The 21,702-nt window shown below is 34.1% G+C and overlaps 1 protein-coding gene across 10 annotated transcripts in view; it reads left to right on the top strand.

Moving 5' to 3' along the window:
- TFPI (tissue factor pathway inhibitor) overlaps window positions 1-21,702 on the top strand; it is a 75,605-nt gene that overhangs the window by 52,877 nt on the left and 1,026 nt on the right. For 7 of the 10 annotated variants that reach the window (XM_038181885.2, XM_072041293.1, XM_072041294.1 and 4 more), the window contains 5 exons: window positions 3,866-4,066; window positions 9,729-9,767; window positions 12,971-13,147; window positions 14,601-14,696; window positions 15,109-15,201. In XM_038181885.2, the coding sequence (XP_038037813.1) occupies window positions 3,866-4,066; window positions 9,729-9,767; window positions 12,971-13,147; window positions 14,601-14,696; window positions 15,109-15,201 (606 nt within the window). Of the gene's footprint in view, window positions 1-3,865; window positions 4,067-9,728; window positions 9,768-12,970; window positions 13,148-14,600; window positions 14,697-15,108; window positions 15,202-15,880; window positions 18,285-21,702 lie in introns of those variants that run through there. The other 3 variants (XM_072041295.1, XM_038181890.2, XM_038181888.2) reach the window with 2 other exon arrangements.

Below are 21,702 nucleotides of genomic sequence, written 5' to 3'. Positions count from 1 at the left end.
GAGCAAAACACTCTCCATGTTCTTGATTTAGGGTAGTAAAATTATATAATTCTACAGATTTTCTAAAAGTTTATTTGTACCAGGTGCTTAAATGGAATGCCTAATAAGCATCCAAAAGGGCCAGATCCAATGGAGAGATTTAAACTCATTTTTCTTTTAAAATGATGACTGCAACATGCTATATTTAGAAGAATAAATGCATTTGTAAATATAAGGTGGAAAATAACTGTTTAAGCACTTGTATAATGAGATTGTATTTGCTGAAAAGTAAGTAGAAGTTGCAGAGCATTACAAACATAGTATAATGTTGTAAGCAAGGCTAGTAATATCACTAATGCCTCGGGTACTATGGTGTTCAGCTCTGGGCCATACACTTTAAAAGTAATCCAAACCAATAGGAAAGGATCCAAAGGAAAGTTGCAAGAGGGTTGGAAAGCAAGACCAATAAAAAGAGATTGAAGAAGGGATTTTATTTATTATAGAGATAATTAAGAGGATAGAAGAGTCATCCAATAATAATAATAAAAATAAAAAATAAAGGAAAGTTGGATGTCTTGAAATTATTCTTCCTACACACTGAAGGGAAGTACAAAATTATTTAATATGTAATAAAGACTATTTGGGCTGTATATTATGAAAAATACCTGTATTGCAAGCAGGGTAGTAAAATACTGGAACTGGCTTCTTCAGGTTACTGGGAATTTTACTTCACTGGAGTTTTTTAAGAATGATTTTTCCATCTATCAGGAAAGGTCTCAAGGCATTTATCCTTTAGATATATGCCAAAAGTTGGCTGAGAAACACTGTTAAAACTGCTTTCTGTTTACATTGTTAGTTATTCACTGACATTTCTGATAGACACTTTCTCTAAACGTCATATCCTGTGTTCTTCAAACAAGGCCTAAAATGTAGTAGGAACAACCTCTTTTAGAACTGAATAGGAGAGGAGGAGGCCATACAACAGGAATTAGCTTACTCAAGGCATATTCTACATGTGAAACTGGTGCAGACATATTTGTATCTATACAGACCTACTGGCCAAACACTCATGTTTGCCTTCTCAACGGCTGCTTTAATCTGAGAAGGAAAGCTAATTTTATGCCGTCTGTGGTGAGTTAAGTGTTCCCAGGTGTAAAGTAATGGGGGAAGAACTCTCTCTCTGTTCCCAGACGCAGGAATGATTCAGTTCCCATAAATCCCTTTGAGACATCTTTCCTCAGTGTCACTTGGTTATTGTTCAAAGGGAGAGGACTTGGCTCTCTGGTGCTTCACAGGGTACGTATTTTAGTCAAAGTATGGTAATTTACCAGCATGCCTAAGAAAAGAAATGTCTCTGCCACTTCATAGATTGCCAAAAAGTGAGACACAAATAGTTGTTATGTTTGCAGTAAATGTCAGTACATCTGACAGTGGTAACAATGTCACTGACTACAGAGGAAAGGTCTGAGGAGGTAAGCAAAACAAAGATTTAGTTGTGTGGGTTTGGTGGGAAACAAGCAGCGGTTGAGACCAAAAAGTTTCTAAGATTAGTATACTAAGCCAGTTGTTCTTCATTGTGTAGTTTTGCAACCATGCTTAGGCACCATTTCTGTTTTGATAGCCCACAACGTTGGTGTGGCATAATGCAGTGAGCAAAATGATCTGACATAACCCCATGTTTGTAATTCTAGTAGTTAAGAAACCTAGTAAGTTTTCACAACCTCTTTGAGACTGAACTGGGTCATTGACACAGGTCACTTATGAGGTCTCCTTACTTGTGTGCCAAGAAAGTAAAATGTTTATAAACCAGCTGTTAACTCTCACCCACCCCCATTTAAGCTGGATTGATTTCTGTGCAGCTAAATGCTTGATTTTAGCCTTTCAGGAGTTATTCCAAATGTTACTGAAACCTTTGATGTTTTCAAGGCATTTTTTCCCCCTATTACTCAGTGAGGGAATTCCAAAGTCTTTTTGCAGCTTTTCTAGTTGAGCCTTTTCAAGTTTCTTCCAAAGGATTTCCAAACCTGTTGGAGAACTTTGGACCTTTGAGGCACAACTTGAAATCTTGTATGGTGTCTAAATCCTGATTCTTCATGGGCTTAAGAAGACCCAGATAAGGAAATTGGCAAGAAACAAAGTTCAGAAATCTTTGGCGAGCTGAGCTCCGTAGGAATTTTAGTGAAACTCATATCTCTTTGAAATTTGTTGTTTAATTCATCCACAGTATCTATTAGACAATCTTCAATGGTATTTCCAAATCTGTTTTTCTAACTTCAGAATTTGTAAATATCATTTCTCTAATAAGGTAGACGGACAATTTTAGGGACTGAATATTTGGTATGCATTTTGAAATTAAACATCTCAATCTGTATTTTAACACCAAATTGACCATGTTAAGAATGGAAGATCTAATTACCTGATACATTTTTTGTGTTGATAGTACTTGTGTACTAAAACTTATTTTTTCAAGGATTTACATGATATGGGATAAAAGATTTTAGCAGTGAATTTTATTTCTTTGTTGTATATATAAGTTATCAATGTCTCAAATGGAATAAAGAGTAAACTTGCATTGGCCTCAGTATTTATGAGGGTTTACTTCAGCTGTGTATTTCAGTTATTTTTTTAATAAGATAAATATTATATGTTAAACTAATAGCCACAGAGTGGGTAGGTAGTAATGTCAATTTCCTTATCACCAGGTCATAAAGCAGGATTTTTGTGGATTCTGTTAATTAAAACTGGAAATTTACTCTAGTTAGCACAGGAAAGCTGTATAATGATCATGTATATGCTTGTCCTCATATTTTTTTCCTCCTTCCTGAGCCACTGCAGATAGCATTGATAGTTACTTTTGAATACACATATTAAGAGACATCAGTGTTCTGATTAGCTGTGGGAGAATGAGGTCAAGATTTCAGCTCTGTTCTTCCAACTGCAACTGCAAACACAAGCTCTGCAAAGCTTTTAAAATCCTCTACTTCCTTGGAAAAGGAAAGCAGGAAAAAAACTCAAAGCCTGTATTGGTAAGGGAACAGTATTATAAATGGGATCATCAGAGTTTCTTTATAGACACTGACAGCCTAACACTTCGTTAGTAATCTTCTTCAAAATATGTATGTTAATTTTTACATAACGTTCCAAGATTTAATCATACATGTATATATTGAAAGACATAAAAATCACTTGTTGTGAAAAGGTTCAACTTCTTTTCACCCAAACATTCTGTTGTGTTCTTTTCAGCTCTTAAAAGGTCTTAGACAAGAACAGTAAAATCGAAGAAAGGTATGAAACGTATCATGAAACCTATCAAAGAAAAGAATCATGACCTTTCAATTGTACCAGATGGGTTTATGTACCAGTAATGTGTAATGTGGTAGGGAAATGGTGCCCTCTGCAGGGTTCTCTTGCTTAGTTCACCCCATGCTGCTGTCTGCTGAGAGGTCCTTACGAATTATGTTCGCTATCAGAGATGTTCATGCACAAGGCACACACCTTCAGCCTTTGTTTATGCAGGAGTAGTCAGTGTGTCTTTCAGAGCTGCCAGAATTTTCTCAGTATATTTGTTGATGAGAATTTTTCACTAGGTTCGATGAATAAGCTGCTATCTGTAGTTTACAAAGTTATGATGAGGACCTGGTGTTTGGAATACGAGCTCTTTTGGTTGAAAGTTGAAACCAACATTTCCATTTGATTGAAATAAACTTGTGTTCCAATGGAGATGATGGTTGTCTTTTTACATCTATGTTTAATGTGTTTAGAGCTTTACAGACAGATATTAGCAGTGTCTCTCCAGCACAACAGGCAAGCAATTTGATTTTGAAGTTAAGCTGTTCAGTGAAGCAAAGTAACTTGATAACAGTTGTTCTACTTCTTTTTATCACAGGTGCTCCTTTGCCACCTCTGAAACTGGGGCATTCAATTTGTGCCCTGAAAGCAGATGAAGGACCATGCAAAGCTATCCACATGCGCTATTATTTTAACATTCAAAGCCGTGGGTGTGAAATATTTGAATATGGAGGATGCCATGGCAATGAAAACAACTTTCTAACACTGGAAGAATGTCAGAACAAGTGTGTGGTAACAGGCCAGTACCCATTCTCCTATTCTCATCAGTTCTTCATTTGCATTTTTTAATTGTCATCCGTAAACCATATGAATTTTAGAAGTAGAGGTCCTCTTCAGTTCCTGTTAATACAGTAATGTCATGCTCCCAATTATGCTCCCAATTATTCTACTATGTTGTAGTCATCTGGATTATTTTAGATTCTGCAAGCAAGCATTCTGGATTTGGGAAGACAAATTGTGATTTTTTTTAGTGGACCTGCAAAATAGAGAGCAATGCAAGAAAGCTTATTTTCTGGCTAAAGCCATGATTTGAAAGAGTTGTTAAAGTAAAATTGATTTTGAGGCTGAGCTAAACTGTTGGCCAGCGTATTCATTGCTTTTGGAATATCATACCCAAGGTCTGATTCCACACTTCTCTTTGTTCAAGAAGCTGATACAAGCTATCCAAAATCTTGAACATCTGCCATGATTCAACAAAATTAGAACTGCAGTAATAAAATAGTCATTTTTAAAAATGTCAGTTATAGCTGTTTGGCTTAAAATATCTGTTTTGTTGCAGCTTCATCAATTAATCATTAGAAAGAGGAAAATGAGATCCAAAACATGATACACAACAAAATATACAAAATGTGCCTTGTGAATGTCGTTTTTGCTATTAAAAATTATCATCATAATTAACTAAGGCCTTCAGCATTGTGAAGGCTTTACAGAGTAAAGTAGGGTTGTTCTCTTACCTGTAAAAATTGAGCCAGAATAGTATGATTAAATAGAGCACAAACCTCTGTGGGACTGTATGTATAAATAATAGCGAAGCTTAACCTCAGATGTTGTACCTGAGCAAAGTTTCATTGATGAGAAACTATCAAAACAGCTAACAGAAGGAAGACCTGTTTTTCCTAACAGGTTTTCTCTGGTCTTCATCCCTTTGATCTTTCTAGCAAGGAGACTGCATGCATTCTATGCAATCCCTGAACGTGATCCCTGAAGTTTATAATGAAAGCAGATTTCAGTTATTTTTCTTTTCAAACAACCCCATGCATGTAGAATAATTTCTTTCAGGATGGAAAAACAAACAAACAAAAACAAACAAACAAAAAAAACAAACAAACAAACAAAAAAAAAAAACAGTACAAAATGTCACCAACAACCTGTCAAAGTGATAAAGATCAGATCACTACATTCTTTAATTGAATGTCAATTTTTCACTGCAGTTAACTCTCAGGATTGATTTGAGACTATTTTTTAATGGCTTCTGATAAGATCTGATAAGCCTTGGAGACCAGATGTACTCCAGTGAAGAAGGAGCAAGTATCAATTGTAGTCTCACTCTGTCCTCAGGAGTAATATATGGGTAAATGTAAATTATATTAAAATAAGATTTATATTGAAATCACATATCACTGAGGAATAATGTTTTGGGTATTATAATTCCTTTGTTACTAAGTAACATCATCTAGAATTTTAAGTCAAAAAAAGAGATGGCATAAAGAAAAACATCTTTCTGAATACAAACATCTGGCAATAAATGAAAACATACATAAATTGAATGAAATTCTGTCCTTCCACTTGGGCCTGAATTGAGTCATAACCCAGCTCTCACTGAACTGGCTGAGAAGGCAAAGAAGCTTCACATCATTGATTTGATTTCTTTCCATGTTGAAGTCACAGATATTTCTAGAATTGCAGATTAGTATTCATATCTAGCACTAAAATGACATTTGCTTCTTTTTTACCTTTAATGTTTTGTTCTTACATTTCTGCAAATTGTTCTGTCAAAATTGCTAGCTGTTCATTCTGTTGAGAACCCTGCAATATTTAAGGAGATCAAATAGTCCTGTGAGCACAGCTCACAGTCAGTAAGAAATTTCCATTTTCTTGTATTGTAAATGCTAGTTCTGCTGTCTTTGTATTTGGGTCATTTTCTTCAACTAGAATATGCCGGTTTTAGTGCTTGGTAGTAAAGGAAACTTAGAGGGCAGGAGCTGATCTTGTTTCAAAAGTAGGCTGAAGACTGACACCCACCAAACTGGGTGTAAGAATTGGGTGATGATATTTTGATGAGCACTAAAGAAGAATTAATTTTAAGGAATCATAAAATCATTAAGGTTGGAAAAGACCTTCAAGACCATCTGGTCTAGCCATCACCCTACTACCAATGTCACCCACTAAACCATGTCCCTAAGCACCAAGTCCAACCTTAAAGAGTTAAACGTTATTCCAATTCTGGCTTTAATATTTTGCATAGTTATTCGCTTTTTCCTTGTCAGTGGTCTTTCTACACTTGCATCTTTCCTTTTGTCATATGGCTTCTACAAGTCATAAGTTTGTATCAAGGATTTAGCTGATTTTATTTTATTTTTTTCCTCTACATAATCATCTCAAAAAATATTTCTGTATTTATTGAACTTTCATAAAAGAAATTAATAAAACTTGCAATTGAATTTCGCAGATAATGCATATACATAAGTTTAAAAAAGTCAGCAAGGTCATTCTAAGAGGAAAGACCTTCCTTACAATGCATTTTCATCACTTCTACAGCTGTACTCCATGTTTTGTTTAGAAAATTGTGATTAATCAGTTTCTAGCTACAGCTCCACAAAGTTAACAATACAGTCTTTCAAGATAAAAAAATGATAAGCTCTTTTTCTTGATTAGCATTCATAGTCAAAAACTGTTTGGGATGTGAAGATAGCTCTTCTTTTTCTGTCACCAGTCTGGCTTTTGGCACTCCACATCTGGTATCTTGTTTTGGTTTTCAGCTGGACCTACAGCATTTCTGCAATTTTCAGAGCAGGATTGTTTGCAGGACTGCAGCTGCCAGTATCTCATCCAAAACATCTGTTATCCTTGTGATTTGGAGTGTTTGTCCTGAATTCCAATTTAAAAGCTAAGACAGAGGGCTAAACTGAAGAAGGCAAGGTTCATTGGTGCAGAGTTTGGGTTGAAGAGTGTATAAAAGCCATGATCAGGTGCCATGAGTGAAGTTCTACAGAATTATTTCTTCGATCTAATGTTGATATTTTTGATTAATAGTGTTATTTTTACTCTGACATGTATGTTGGATCAATACCTGAAACAGATCTTCTGAACTAAATCCTATGCTAGCATGTAATTAGCTTAATCCTGTAGAATGAAATGGGAATATCATTTAAAATGAGAGCTGGCACAGTGTCTATCTACATGCTGGTACTCAGCCTGGGTTCCAGTATTTGGTATATGCTTAATAATGGTCCAAGAATTTGCAAATGTAGAGTCTGCAGTGAGGAACTGGAGCAATGGAGGCTCAACATTTCTGTATTCTCTGAATGAGTAACTGCAGATAAAATGGTTTGGCGTCACACACAGTATGCTGTCAAACATTAAATTCTTTTTTTTTTTTTTTTAAATATATATATTGCTAGAATTGCAGATTAGTATTCATATCTAGCACTAAAATGACATTTGCTTCTTTTTTACCTTTAATGTTTTGTTCTTACCTTTCTGCAAATTGTTTGTTGGTTTTTGTTTTTGTTTTTTAAAAAAAATAGTAGCTTCTATTTGTGAAGCCTGGCTCTGTGCAGTCTCATATTATATTATGCTCATCTTAGTTAATGTTTCTGTTATTTATTACTGCAGAAAGATAACTAATTTAGTAGCAGAGTAGAAATCAGACTAAAATGACTGTTAAATTCTTAAAAATAAAGAAAAATCTAAGAGCTATTCAGAGAATTGTCACTGTGAAGAGTGTGAAGGTAAAGATTGTTAAAAATAAGCTAAAGAGAAGTTTTGAGATGTATAAAATCAAAAGAAATAATGTGAATAGCCAAAATGTCTCATTTTTCAGCATTAAGCACAACTAATTAAGCTAATACTAGTGAACTGCAGGGCTCCTTAAACTGGAATAATATATATTTTTTAAATGGATGAATAAACCATCAAAGATGGAAACTGATGATTCCCAGAGCTGGTTAGAGTCAGCACAAGAAGGTTTGGAGAGTCCAACTACAATCTGGCTACTTCAAGCTTCTCTAAGACAATGTTTTGATTCAAGATGCCTAGTTCTGATTCACGTCTCCTAGAAATCAAGTACATTTTTTGTTTCTTGTGCTTGAAGGTCACCACTTCAGAGAGTGGATAGGAGTAAAATTGCAAATGGCAACACAAGCACAAAGGTCCTAATTTTCAATGCAATGAATGTTTATCCTGGAAATACTATTTAAGCTTTCTAGTATGGAAAAAATACCTGTTGGTAAAAGGTTCTGGACATGACAGCAATTTTTAGGTCAGTTATTTAAACAGTAGATCTACTCAGAATTATAGTATGTTTACAAAGAAGAAATTAAGTCAGCTGTGGATTTGGCTTTTTGAGCAAAACCAGAAGCAAAGAGACAATGTTGACATGGTGGTAAGATTAAAATACTTTAGGCCTGTATAAACTCACAATAAATTCTTCCTGTTTTGTGCCAGAAGGGTAGAGATCACATCAAAGTCTGATTGCTGATTTTGGCCTGAAGGAGACTGATGAGTGGAATTAGTAAAATAGCCCAAAACAATTGTCCTGAAAATAATGTTGTTGGTTTTTTTGTTTTGTTTTAAATCAGGTCATAGGTTTAATGCTAAAGGCATAGCCTCCTACTAACAGGAAACACTGGAAATATGTTCAAATAAATGATTTGTCACTCTCAAGTGCATGTTATATCTTTGAATAATATTTTTTTAAGAATGCCAGTTGAATTATCCCAGAGACAAAAGGAAAATGTAGCAAAATAGAATTTTTACCCAGTATATGTGCTTTGAAAATACAACACAAGCAACACTTTCAGAAGGAAAAGAAAAAAGTCTAGAATAACAAACTGGTAAGGTTGTGGCACACAGTGTGGCAGTACAACTGACACTAAAACCATATTAGCTATCAGCACCTCTCAGAATAGGAGTCAAGGAAGGTATAACAGTATATAAATGACAGTTGCAAATGCTCTCAAAAGTGAGTGAAGGATGAATCGTTAAAACTAGTTTCAATTTTAGTCTGTGAAAAGATTGTTATAGCTAGTGTATGTGGCAGGGGAAACCTTATAGAAAATTACAAATAGCAGAAAGGGTAAGGATGCAGATGGCTAAATTATCTTATGTTACTGCTTAAATAACAAGGAAGGGCACAGCAGTAACTCCACTTTTTCCAGCAGGAATTGTTTTCTACCTGGTGCTTTAATATTGCAAACATCATAAGGAACACTTTACGCTGACACTTTGTGGCATTACAAAGGGAATTGAACAGCATAAGAGAGGTTTTTGTTGTTAACTAGATCTGCTCCAAAGCTATATTAGCACTATGAGTAGCTGAAGTACTTGGGTTAAATTAACCTAGCTTCTTTTGGGGAGTAAGATTACATAATGCAGGATTCTGGCTCCAGCAACATAAAGAGGAATTTCCCTGTTCGATTCAATATGGGCATAATTTAATCCCAGCATTTTCCATATCCTCTTCTTTCAAATATAGCAGGTCTTCTCATATGAAAGAAACAATACCTCTCAGTCCTTCAGACCATGATGTTGTGCTACTTCTTTAATAAAGAGAAGAAAGGAGGGGAAGAGATGTTGTGTTCTTCCTCTTCAGTGCTCATAGTCATGTGAAGCAGTCTGGTACTACAGGTGAAACTTTATGTCTCTACTTTTAATTATTTTTCTTTTTATTTATATTGTAGAATTCTCTCTGAAGATGATGCTAGCAAAAATGAAGCAAGGTAATTGTTCACATACTAATCTTATACTCTTATACAATAAGGTACTTAGCCTCTTTTGATAGATTCTTTATGTTTGTTCCAAGCTGCCTCCTAATAACAGCAGTGCCATACTAAAATGAGTTATTATTTCTAATCTTCTTCATCCATATTCATCTAAGACTTTAAGGACAATTGTGGTCACTGTGGTCAGACACTTTTCCCTAAAACAAACATATTCTCTCTTTCTTCAATAATCAGAAAAGTGTGATTATGCAGAGAATCAAGCAGAATGTAGTTAGCCATAAAGTGGAAATTTTTAATGTGTGTTTTGAGAATAATAATCTAAATATAATCTAAACACTCCCTTTACTATTAGCAAAAATAGGAAAAATCACTCTGAAGCAGAGCTGTTTCACATATTGCCTGTGTAAGAAATAACAGGATTAGTGTGGCCTCTCTACTCAAAAAGGCAAGAGAGCAAGTTTTCCTCTGCAGAAACTACTGAATGGGCAGACTGTTTTACAGAAATTTAAATGCCCAATGCTCAGACTTCCTAAGTAATGAAAATGAAATAGCCGATGAAAAGGCTAGCCAATGAAAAATGGCCAGGTCCTTCCTTAAGCACTGAGAATCACCTGCTTGGAACACCAAGTTGGAACACAGTTGAGGTGTAACCTGTGATCCTAACATGGATATTTAGGTCTGACACTTAGAGCTTCTGAAGACTTATTGCACGCCTCTTCATTCCACATTTGAGGCTTATCTTTATTGGGCCCAATACTGGTAGCCAGAGTTCTCCTCTGATTTCATCAGAAATCAGCTCTTCTTTCACTGCTTACCAGGATCTCGCTCCTTCTCCTTACTTCGTCTTGAGCTGGTATGCGTTTAACTCCTCATAGAAATGCCAGTATTTGCATAGACATTTTGAAACAGACTAAATCATCTCTCTCTACTGAATGGTATTCTGGAATATTTTTATGTTGAGATTAAGGTTTTCTTTTCCTTTTTTTTTCTACTCTGTCTCCCATTCTTATGCTATGGAAATTACAAAACCTGATTTCCCATAGATGCTGCAGAAGTTTGTACTGTTTCCTTTAATGTCTTACTCTAGTTCCTGCTTTTATTGACAAAAATACATAAATAAATAAATAAAAATAGTTAACTTGTTAACTTTAGCTCATGACTATAAACACCATTACGTATTTACTACTGTTCCCAGTAATGTATTCTTGAATATTAATCTGTGGAGAAAGACATTTAGAAGTGTAATACGATTTTGTATGGTTAGGATTATACTGCTGTATTGTCTTCATGGCCTCTCTCTGCAAAACTGGCTATAAAAGTTAGCTGTGAGCTCAACTTATTTGAATTTAATTTTCTCTTTCTGCAAGAACCACTTTAATATAAAGATTTTCAAAATGAGGAGCAAATGTTTTTATTTACATACCTTTATTTTCCACCTTCTTTTCTCAGTTAATATCCAATTTATACATTTTTTTTAACTCTTTTTTGACAATATTATGCAATATTTGGTGAAAGAATTGGTTACTAATAGATGGTTAGTAATGGTTACTAATAGATAACATATGTCCAATAGATGCTGCTCTGGAAATTGTGCCTGCTACTTGTCTACAAAATGGTCTCATTTCCATTCTCATGAAAAGCATATCATGTTTTTTTATCCATATAACCCATATTTGTTAGTCTCCGTGAACTAGTTTTGTAAATCTGTGAACATCAGTAGGTGTTGCATTTGAATGGTAGGTGTTAAATATCTGAACTGTAGAATACACATACTTACTGGCAGAAAATGTCAGTTTTAATGAAAGATCAAAATTAAGCTATCCAGAAGCACTTCAAATAGTCAATTTCTTTAATTTATGCAAGAACATTGTAATGGTTGAATTTTCCTTGATCTCTGAAAATGACATTTTTCTATTAAAGAAGCTTTATAAAAAGTGAAATTCAAGATATTGACTATTATTTCTTGGGAAAACTCAGTTTATGAGCTATTATAATGCTTGATATGAGTATTTGATTTGTCTCGAACTTAGTTATGTTGTTTGAGCAATACTTTTGAATAAGTATATAGTTAAAAATAGAGGTTATAGGACAAACTTCCTTACTATTCCATAATCTACTCCAAATGCATTAGGGACTTCAAACTAATTGTTCTGTAGTGATTTTTATTAAAACACACACTGTTTTAGTCTTACCTCGCTCTTAACTTTCACATATAAGGCCTGCCTCATGTGTCACACCTGACACAATTGTTTTATATGAAGACTAAATATACTTTGCTAGTCAGCTCAGAAAAGTATCATATTTCAAATTATGTACTAGCAAGAATTTGAGAATACCTCCAGATATATTTTATTATTTTTGTCATTATTTTTTTTTTCCTCCTTAATTATAAATTTAAAATGAGTACAGTGAAAAACAACATTTGAGGATCACTGTACAAAGATGTGTTTTTCTTCACTGCCAGAAGCTGTGATATCATGCCTGGTTATTCAGTCAAATCATGTAGTATTCATTTATTAAAATTTTCTTCTTTGATATTGTAATTATGGAGCATGAACTAGGAACAACTGAGACTGAAAAGTGGTAGTCAGAATAATTGTTCTGCCTTCTAGTTTCCTGTATCATTTTATAGTAATAGACTGTCCCAGACAAAATGTATTGTTAGATTTCTGATAGAAAAAATAGAAATAGATTAATAAACAAACAAACAAACGACTATTTCCTTTTTCCTTCTATTTTAACAATGTCTTCTGAGTCATTCACACCAACATTGACTAAAACTACATAAATGTGAAGAGTTTATACTTAAGTTCAAATTATCCAGCTGTGATTTATTTATTTATTTTTTAATTCAGAATTAAAAGTAATGTTCATCTTAGAGCTTCAGTGTAGAAAGACAGCTAAAGGAATTATCAGTACTCATTTTCCAAGGTACAATTGAATGGTTATTTGAAAAAAAGAAGAAAAAAAAAAAGCAATAACCATGTCCTATAATGCTCTAGCTCAGTATTGCAGTGTTATATATATAGAACAAAAGCAGTACCCTAAAGCAGCAGTTATTTTACAATTGGTTTTTAGTCTAAAGATGCAGGTTTCTTATATCAACTTTTTCTAGTTCTATTGTTGTCTTACAGTGTGTTTTGCTTTTTTTTTTTTTTTTTTCTTCCCTCACCCTGTTCATCATTTACCGTTGTTTGTAGAAAAGCCTGACTTCTGTTTTCATGAGAAAGACCCTGGAACCTGCAGAGGTTATTTTTCCAGATATTTCTATAACAAAGAGACAAAACTATGTGAAATATTCAAGTATGGTGGGTGCCTAGGAAACCAGAACAACTTTAAGAGTTTGGAAGAATGCCAGACTACCTGCCAAGGCAACTGTAAGTTGTTGTCCTTGTTATTCTTAGCTTTATTCTTGTATAAACAACATTGTGTTTTGAAGGTATTTGGCATAGGAAAAAAGGCAATGTAGGAGACTCCAAAGCAGCAATAATTTATACCTGAGATTAATACAATTATATATTCTTAAAAATACATACAAAAATAAGAAATATAAAGTAACAAAGAAAAATATTTTAAAAGTGGTATGTGCTGTTAATTTTAATGAATATTGCAGGACTCCTGTTGTTTTATTTTTCCCTGTCAAATACCTACATGCATTTTAATTCCACAAACCCCTGCAAAAATATATGTTAAACTTCTTGAACCTATTGTATAAAAGAAACATGATATATTTTTTTTTAAATGCATATTCTTTAATATATCTATGTTGAAACAAATAATGAGTGATATATAATTTGAAACAGAACATTGAAAGTAATGCAGACAGATGCAGTAATTGAAGTGACATCAATTTTAAGTTAAGAAGGGACTTGGTCCAGGCAGAGACTTAACAGTAACAGAGATTATAAAGATAGGGAATGAAGAAATGGACCTATTCAGGTTGCAGCCACATCACTAAGTCATCTTTTTCATTATTTTTCTTTTTAAATCTAAGATATGTTAGCAGTTTGGCTTTGCAAAGTCATAAAAAGTTCATATATTTTAAGCCATATGTCTGAATCTATTCCTTTCAAAACATGTCTTGTAAAGAAAAGAGGGATTTCTGCTTTTACTGTTTCCTTACTCTGGGTTGCTACCTTCCCACCAAAGAATCATGCAAAACTGGTCCTTCATCTGAATGATTTAGCCCTGCAGTTTAGGCTATGAACAGACACTTAGACTAACCACAGATCTTTCTTCCACTTCCTTGTCTTCCTAGTTCCTATGATTTTTTCTACATCAGAATACAGTAATCTTCCTAACTCTTCCTAGCTCCTCAGAGCACTTAATTATATTCATAGTATAAATTTCTGGACCACCTCCCCCCCCCTTTATTTTTTTTTAATCTAGTGGGTCTGTTTCCAGGACAGTTTCAAGTGTCTTTTCAGTAAGGGGAACCTGAGCTCATTCATATTTAGAACAGGAAAGACCCAATAAGTTTCCTTTTTTTTTTTCAAAAGGATTTTCAAGGATTTTCAAAAAATACACATATAGAGCCAAATGCTTTTCCCGTACCTTTTGCTGAAGCATTCCTTCCTGGGCTCTGATTCCATTTTTATCTTCTGGACTAAAAGTTGCAAAATGCTTTTTAAAAATTATTTTATCTTTTTTTTTTTTTTTTTTTTTTTTTTAATTTCAATCTGAAATAACACCTAATTGTAAATTTGTGTGAATATCAAAGAAGGGAGCCACAGCTTCAATAGACAGAAGTTTTTACCTTAGTGATACTGAAACTTTGATACCAATTATTTTGTGTTTTTCCTCATTGTTTTCCATTCATTTTTCTTTTAGCAAATTTATTGCCAGATGCTCCAACTGAAGATTATCCTAACACTATGAACAGTAGCTCGCCAGAGGAAGAGCACAAGCAGTTTCCCAGGATATTTGGTAAGAATTTGCTTTTGTTGTTTATAATTTTCCTTTTTTTGATGAAGCACTCACTCTGAGGCTTGTCCACTTCTTTTGGTTTGTCCATATAGTTTATTTGAGAATAGTTATGTCAGTTGAAATATGTAAGTCTAATGAGCTGATAACATGCAAACTAGCTTCATAGCCATTTTTTGTCAGTAATAATAAGTATTTTGAAAAGGGGTTATTATTGCAAAGGTTAGAATGTTTGCTAGCAATATAATAACAACCTTACCAGACCATATTTGATTTAAGTATTATAAATATTATTATAAAAATGAAGGAAAAACTTAAAACTTAAATGGGTACCAATCATAGTTTACTTTCAGAACTTTCTTGTGTCTAGATAGCATATCATATATTGTTTCACTACTTTTTTTTTTTCTTTTAGTAAATTTATTGCCAACTGCTCCAAATGAGAAGTCCAATATTATGAACAGTAGTTACCCAGAGAAAGAGCACAAGCAGTTTCCTAGGTTTTTTGGTAAGAATTTGTTTTTGCATTTCCTAGTTCTCAGTCTTTTATGTGCACCCTGGATTTACTGAGAGAAAATGGGTGGAAATGGAATATCTGAGACTAAAGAATGGGTTCCCATCTATGTCAATAGTTTCAATAAGCAGAGAAAGTCAAAACAAAAAAATATATTCTACTTACACATCTTCTATAGATATCAGAAAGTGGAATACTGATTATACTTTGTCCTCTTATGAAGGTGTGTTCTTGTGAAGGTCTGATAAAAAACAAACCTTTAAATACCAAAATCAAAAGCAGTGTTGCAGAGTTGTTTTAGTCAAAATAAATCCTTTTCCATGGCACTGTCAGAGCAGTTAAAGATTCTTTTACCCATTAAGAAAGAATTATATTTGGATTTTGGAATATGGCGCAATATATTTATCATGATACATTTTTATCATTGTTAAGGTCATATTAAACTTAGTTCATGGTTTGATTATAGTCAAGGTAAGTGTGAATGAATTTCATGACTACTTAAAGGGATTTTTGCGCTAATACGTGGTATAATGCAGATAAGAATCTGGAGGCCCTCTACTGTGGAGGTTTTGACAATTTCTGCAGCTGGGGACTGTCCACTAGAGATTGCTGGTACTTGCTCACACTCTAAAGGGTGATTGAATTTGAGGCATATCATTTTTATGATCCACAGTTATGCAAGAGGAAACAAGAAACAGTTGGGAAAAGACTGAGCATTCTTACCAAGTATTTCTATTTGTTTTATTTTTGCATTTATACTTATTTGTACTTTTGGAGATAATGTGATAGTTTACAGATTCATCAATGTTTTTGTGTTTTATATGGTCTGTAGGGTAATGGGCATGTAGGATAACATTCCGGTGCTCTTTGCTTAGAGTTGTGTCTAATAAAGCTTGATTGTATGTTGTATTCTATTTATTTTGCTTGTACAATGATCACATGTACTGTTGGCTTGAGGTAAATTTCTGAGATAGCTGGATTTTTTACCACATACAAAACATTAAAATGACTGAATAAAAAACAGTAAGCCTCTTGGTAGCTTATTGTACTGAAAAGTAGTTACATGACAAAAAGCCTGGTTGTCAATCTAGGGACATGAGTGCACATGTTCCCTGAGGTTTCTACTCGCAATATGATCCCCCATATTCCCAAAACAACTAGCCTATGCAAGCAAAGAGGCATTATTCCATGTGTTTTCTTAGAGGAAACTCAAAAAAAAAAATGAAGTGTTGTATCAACAATAGTGAATTTTGTGGTAGAGCAGATTTCAGGAAAGAGATGAGGGTAAGAGGAAGGACAGAAGACTGGAAGGTTGATGGAAAAAAGGCTGAAGTAACAAGGGAAGGTAGATTCAGTGTAAATGGGTGAGTCAGGTAAGAAACATGACCTTGAAAGGACTGATGAGTTTCAGTGGAAAGTCTGAAGACCTCACAGTTCTTTCTCTACAATATAACCTTTGTCTTACGCTAGCCTGCCTCATGCAGATGTCTGCTGCCATTCTGTTTGTTTATCTGCCCGTACCTTTCAGGCTGCTGGGATGGGCTAAAATCCTGTGTTTTGTGCAATCCCATTTCATGGCAATGAAATGGTAGGACTAAAACAGACCACTAATTTCTCCACATGGCATAGCTTCCACTCATGCTGTTACTAGAGGCAAGAGTATTAACTGAAGTTGCAAGGTGGAGTTATTTCACACAAATGTGCAAAGTGACTCTCATCACCCTCTGGGACGGAGGAAAAATCTAGTTACACACATGCAATGTCAGAATGGACTGCTTGGGATGGAATGGCTGATTCTCATCTTCTGAAGCACAGGTGAAATAGCTTATCTGCTATTGTAACGTGTTTTGTATATTGGCCTGGCTATGTAGCTTCTTTTCTTTCTTTTTTTTTTTTTTTTTTCAAATACATGACCAATATTAAAAAATAATAAAATTCCAAGGAGTTGTCCCTTATAGAATAACTTGCCTTGTATAAGTTTGCCATGATACCAGATTAGTAGATTTCCAACAAAGTTCTTGATCTTAAGAAGATTAAAGTCTTCCATGACCAAGAGAAACTAACTTTATCTGCATATAAACACAAGACCTCTAGTGTTCTCTGTCAGCAAAGAACTTGCTGCAGAGAGCCAATATTGTTCTGGTCTTATTCTGCTATAAGTTGTAAAACAATTTCTGGGGAAGTGAAAGTGAAGCGAGGAATCAAGCCTTTCATTTTTAGATTAAATGAAGTGATCTACGGTACGAAATTGCAAGTGCTATATTCTACATTCAACTTGTGAAATCTAAGTGGGATGCAAGATCAAAAGTCGGTTTTCCACTCAGTGAGTTTGGAATAGCACACTGAAGCAGCTCCTGTTATTATTTCTTAGAGTCAGGGCCATATCTTTTGCAGATACAAACTGACACAGCTATATTTGCTATAATGGAGCTGAACCAATTTATACCTATAGAGTAGTGTCAAGTGCAGATGACTCATTATTTTTGTAATAGCCTGTCTACTTGAGAATTCTTTTATTATCTCTCTGCTGTAACCAGAATGAGAAACTGAAGTCTGCATAATAATGTGGCAGTAAACCTGAAGTTTCATGAATGTCAAACACCTGTGTTTAGCAGAAAAAAATGCAGTAAGCATTGTATGCGTCACTCATGAAGATAATTTTAAACTTCTTTTGTATTAAGATTATCAGTTCATTGTCACACATTTGAACCCCAGCTAAGCCTGAGGGAAAACGGTTTTTGTTTCAAAGCACGTTTGAGATTCGTTTTGATAAATGAATCCATGTCTGAATGTGCGTGTTTCAGAGATTCCAAAGTACGACCATATCATCTGTTTCCATCAGAGAGGGGTTGTATGGGATTCAAGGAACAACTGTATTTAAAGAATTAAATCTTAAACCATGAATTTTAAAAGATCTCTATGTAGCAGTGAAGGGTAAGATACACTAGTCTTTTTATAGGGAAGAACAATAGCCTTTTTTTATTTATTGGCTTTTCATGGAATTAGTTTACCTAATTTTTCAGAGACAAAATATCAAATATTGTGGTTTTGGATCTCATTCTCTGACCAAAACAAAATCAGTCTGAACATCTGCATCATCAACATAAGAGACAAATGCATCTACAGTGTTTTGCTTTAATAAAATGTGAAGCCTGTTTGAAAAGCTCCTGTAGAGATAGAGGTGAGAGTTCCAGCTTCCAAACTCCACTTGAGATAGGTTCCAAGTTATTATCCTGATGGAGTTGTCATGTTTCTGAGGAACACTTCTTCATTGTATCAGCAGTTTCCAAAAGAAAGCTTTACACTTGGAGAATGTTTGACTAATTCAACTTGGAAGCTATTGTTTGTCGTTTGCCTATACAAATTGTAAATTCTTTTTTGCCGTGCCCATTTATGACCTGACTTGTCATGTATTTTGTCATACATGTCATGTATTTTTGTCAAATAATGTGTATAGCATATCCAAGGTTATGAAATTGCTATTGGATATTTAAAACCCATTTAAACAAGTTATTTTGGATAAACAGAATAGCTTGAGCAGAGTCTAAAGGCCTGTTGCTATCCATGTCAATACCATGTAGTTCCATGTATAATGAAATTAGAAAGTATGCCATGACACTTATTAATTCGGGGGTTCGTATGATCTAATGGATGTTAGCATGTAATGATTTATGTAATATAACGAATAATACAACATGCACTGTAAAAAATGGTATAGATAAAATGCAATCTAAATTGAGAACAAAGTAAAGATAAAAGCAACATTCCTGTCTGAAGTAATCTTACAGAGTTGACATCTGTAATTAATTCATTGACCTGTAATGATTAGATTAGGACAAAATAATTCTGATAGAGGAATGTGTATTTTTTTGGCTTTTGTTTTTGCTGTTGTTTGGCTTTGTTTTTACTGTTTTTAGTGTGTACCCCTTCATCTCTGTATAGTTCTGTGAGTTGTGGGTTTTGCTTTTTTTTTTTCTTTTTCCCTTCATAGAAAATGCAGGAGATAAAGACATTTCAACAACTCTTAGGTTGTAAAGGTTGTAAAACTAAAACATTTGAGAGAGATACTCAAGAACAGGCATAATGTCAAAACTTACTGTAATATCATATAAGCACAACATTAGAAGCTGGGGCTGAACAGAGAAAAATTACCTGGATCTAATGCTCCCATTGACTGGGACACACTGGGATACACTGGCTCACAGGCTTGGAAATGCCTACAGAGATGTTGGGTTGGGAATAAGACAGTACATATCTTATGCTTACAGTAACTTGAAGTTAACAAATCTTTTAGTGGTCAGTATAATAAAATAAATTCACAAGTTTTATGATTCTCAGCAGACCAGGAATAAAGTAATTTCATTTTTATTTTAATATACTGTTTTGTGGAAAAAAATGGCTGCTGTATGGCAAAATTAAGAAGTTTTTTTTCATGAGCTGTGTACTTCTGTGAGTGCAAAGAATATGCAGATATTTTGAAAATGAAGATACAACTTTTAGAAACAGTATAATACAGATTCTGAATAACTTTTGGATGCCACTCTGCTAGTTGCTTTATACATATGCAGATAGTCCTTATTCATCAGTTACCACATCACTTGCTCCTTGGCTCCAAAAGCTTATAATTGTTGTGAGAAGCCATTCACTATGGGACTTTGCAGTCTCTCTAGAAAATTCATACTAGACAAGTAATTTATATCAGAAGTATATATTTAAAGTCCATTATAATTAACAACCCTGAACTATTTGCTTCTTTTGTCATTGACAAGTCTTTCTATGTTGTTCTTTTTAATTACACTAATTTTTAAGTTTAAATAGGTAATCACGTTTTTTGTTTTATTATATATTTTTCTTATTCAATGTATATATATATTTATTTATTTTTTCTTCAATGATGCCGAACATTTGTTTTGAAAGCTTATTTCCTCTCCAGCTAGAATCTGGATGAAATTATTTCTAGGCTCAAAAGTTCTTGAAGCCAGTACCAAACATATTGCAAGTTTATTTAGCTACCATCTTCATTATGAATAAAGCAGTAGATTTAATATCCATTGTATAACATTTTGGGCACTTAGTCTAGGTCGAGATTGAACCTTACTCTGAAAATAATGTCACAGATATCAAAAGAAACTAATTAGTACTCATGCTATAACCTGAAATTAATTTAATCTGTCTTGAAATACCAGCTCATGATTCAGTTTTTGCTTTCACAGGATACTTTTTTGAATAGTAGTATACTGTTGCTAATGTGGCTTCAAATGTATTAATAATTTAATTTTCCTTTCTTAGCTTTCCATAAATTACCTTTCTATTTCTGTCTGGGCAATTTTTCACAGTTTTTCACCACACTGGTCTATCAATTATACTTAGCAGACGAGCTTTTTTCAGCAAGTGTAAGGCGTGCAAGACAAACAAAATGTAGCGCATTATTTTGAGCTATTTTCTTGTCAGCCTCTTGAATTGCCCAAGTTAATTCATAATTTCTTGGTTCCAGCAACTCATCTGCTTCGCACTTTTCTGAAAACAGGATGCCTTCAGCTCTGTTGTAACCCAAGTTATTCCCTAAAATTTTAACTCAGTCTTTCCTCTGAACCACTTTTGCCAGCTGTGTGGCTTTCTAACCTTAAGAAGGCCATCTGATAGCTTCATGTGTCCATTTATGCATTCAGATCTCAGTTACTCTGCTACTTCTTGAAGGAAAATGGCATTCCTTTGTGTTCCTCATAACTGATGATTTAATGGCTCCCATTCTTGTTTTTTCTTCCTGTACAGCAGCTATTTGTCAGTTTTAATTTTGCATATGAGTTACTCCTGGGTGATAGGTGATGGAGTTTCTCCAGGGGTGAGCATGGGTGAGCTTGAACTTGTTCCAGTTCCCAGGTACTTCATATACTTCAGCTTCATCTTCCAGCGTTTCAGTTCTCACACTCACTTTCAGCAACACTGAAGATCCAAAACATCAGGCTACTCCATGGAATGGTAAAAAGCTAACAGCAGCACTAAAACACCAGCATCGCAGTTGTTTTGTGCACTTAACTCTTCACCCTTGATCCTCTTTATTCTGCGAGTTGCAAACTTTTCCTTCATAATTGCTCAGTGTTTTCCAGTATTATTATTCCAAGATTATTACTTAAGTTAAAATTTCCATATTCACGTGACAAACCTAATATTAATGTATTGAATCTTACATCAGAGATCCTGGATACTTTTACCTTGTATTTGATTGCAAAAAGTCTAGCAGTAATTAGAAAAATTAACTTCATTATCATAAATATTTACCATATTTTTAAAGCTGTCCGAGATTAATTTATTTCACGCTATGCTCTACAGGTAGTTTACTTGAAACTCCCCTAAGTGAATTTGAGTGCTATCTCCTGCCACAGAAACAGCAATTTTAACACTAAATTTATAGGAAACAAACCTTGCTTTCAGGATAAGTTTTTGTTGGCTTTTGGAATTTGAAGAGAGAATAACATTAGCTGATATTTTTGGTAG

The sequence above is a fragment of the Anas platyrhynchos genome, chromosome 7 (assembly GCF_047663525.1).
Source record: "Anas platyrhynchos isolate ZD024472 breed Pekin duck chromosome 7, IASCAAS_PekinDuck_T2T, whole genome shotgun sequence".
Lineage (NCBI taxonomy): Eukaryota > Metazoa > Chordata > Aves > Anseriformes > Anatidae > Anas > Anas platyrhynchos.
Note: the sequence above shows the minus strand (reverse complement) of the source record. Positions and strands in the feature narration are given on the sequence as shown.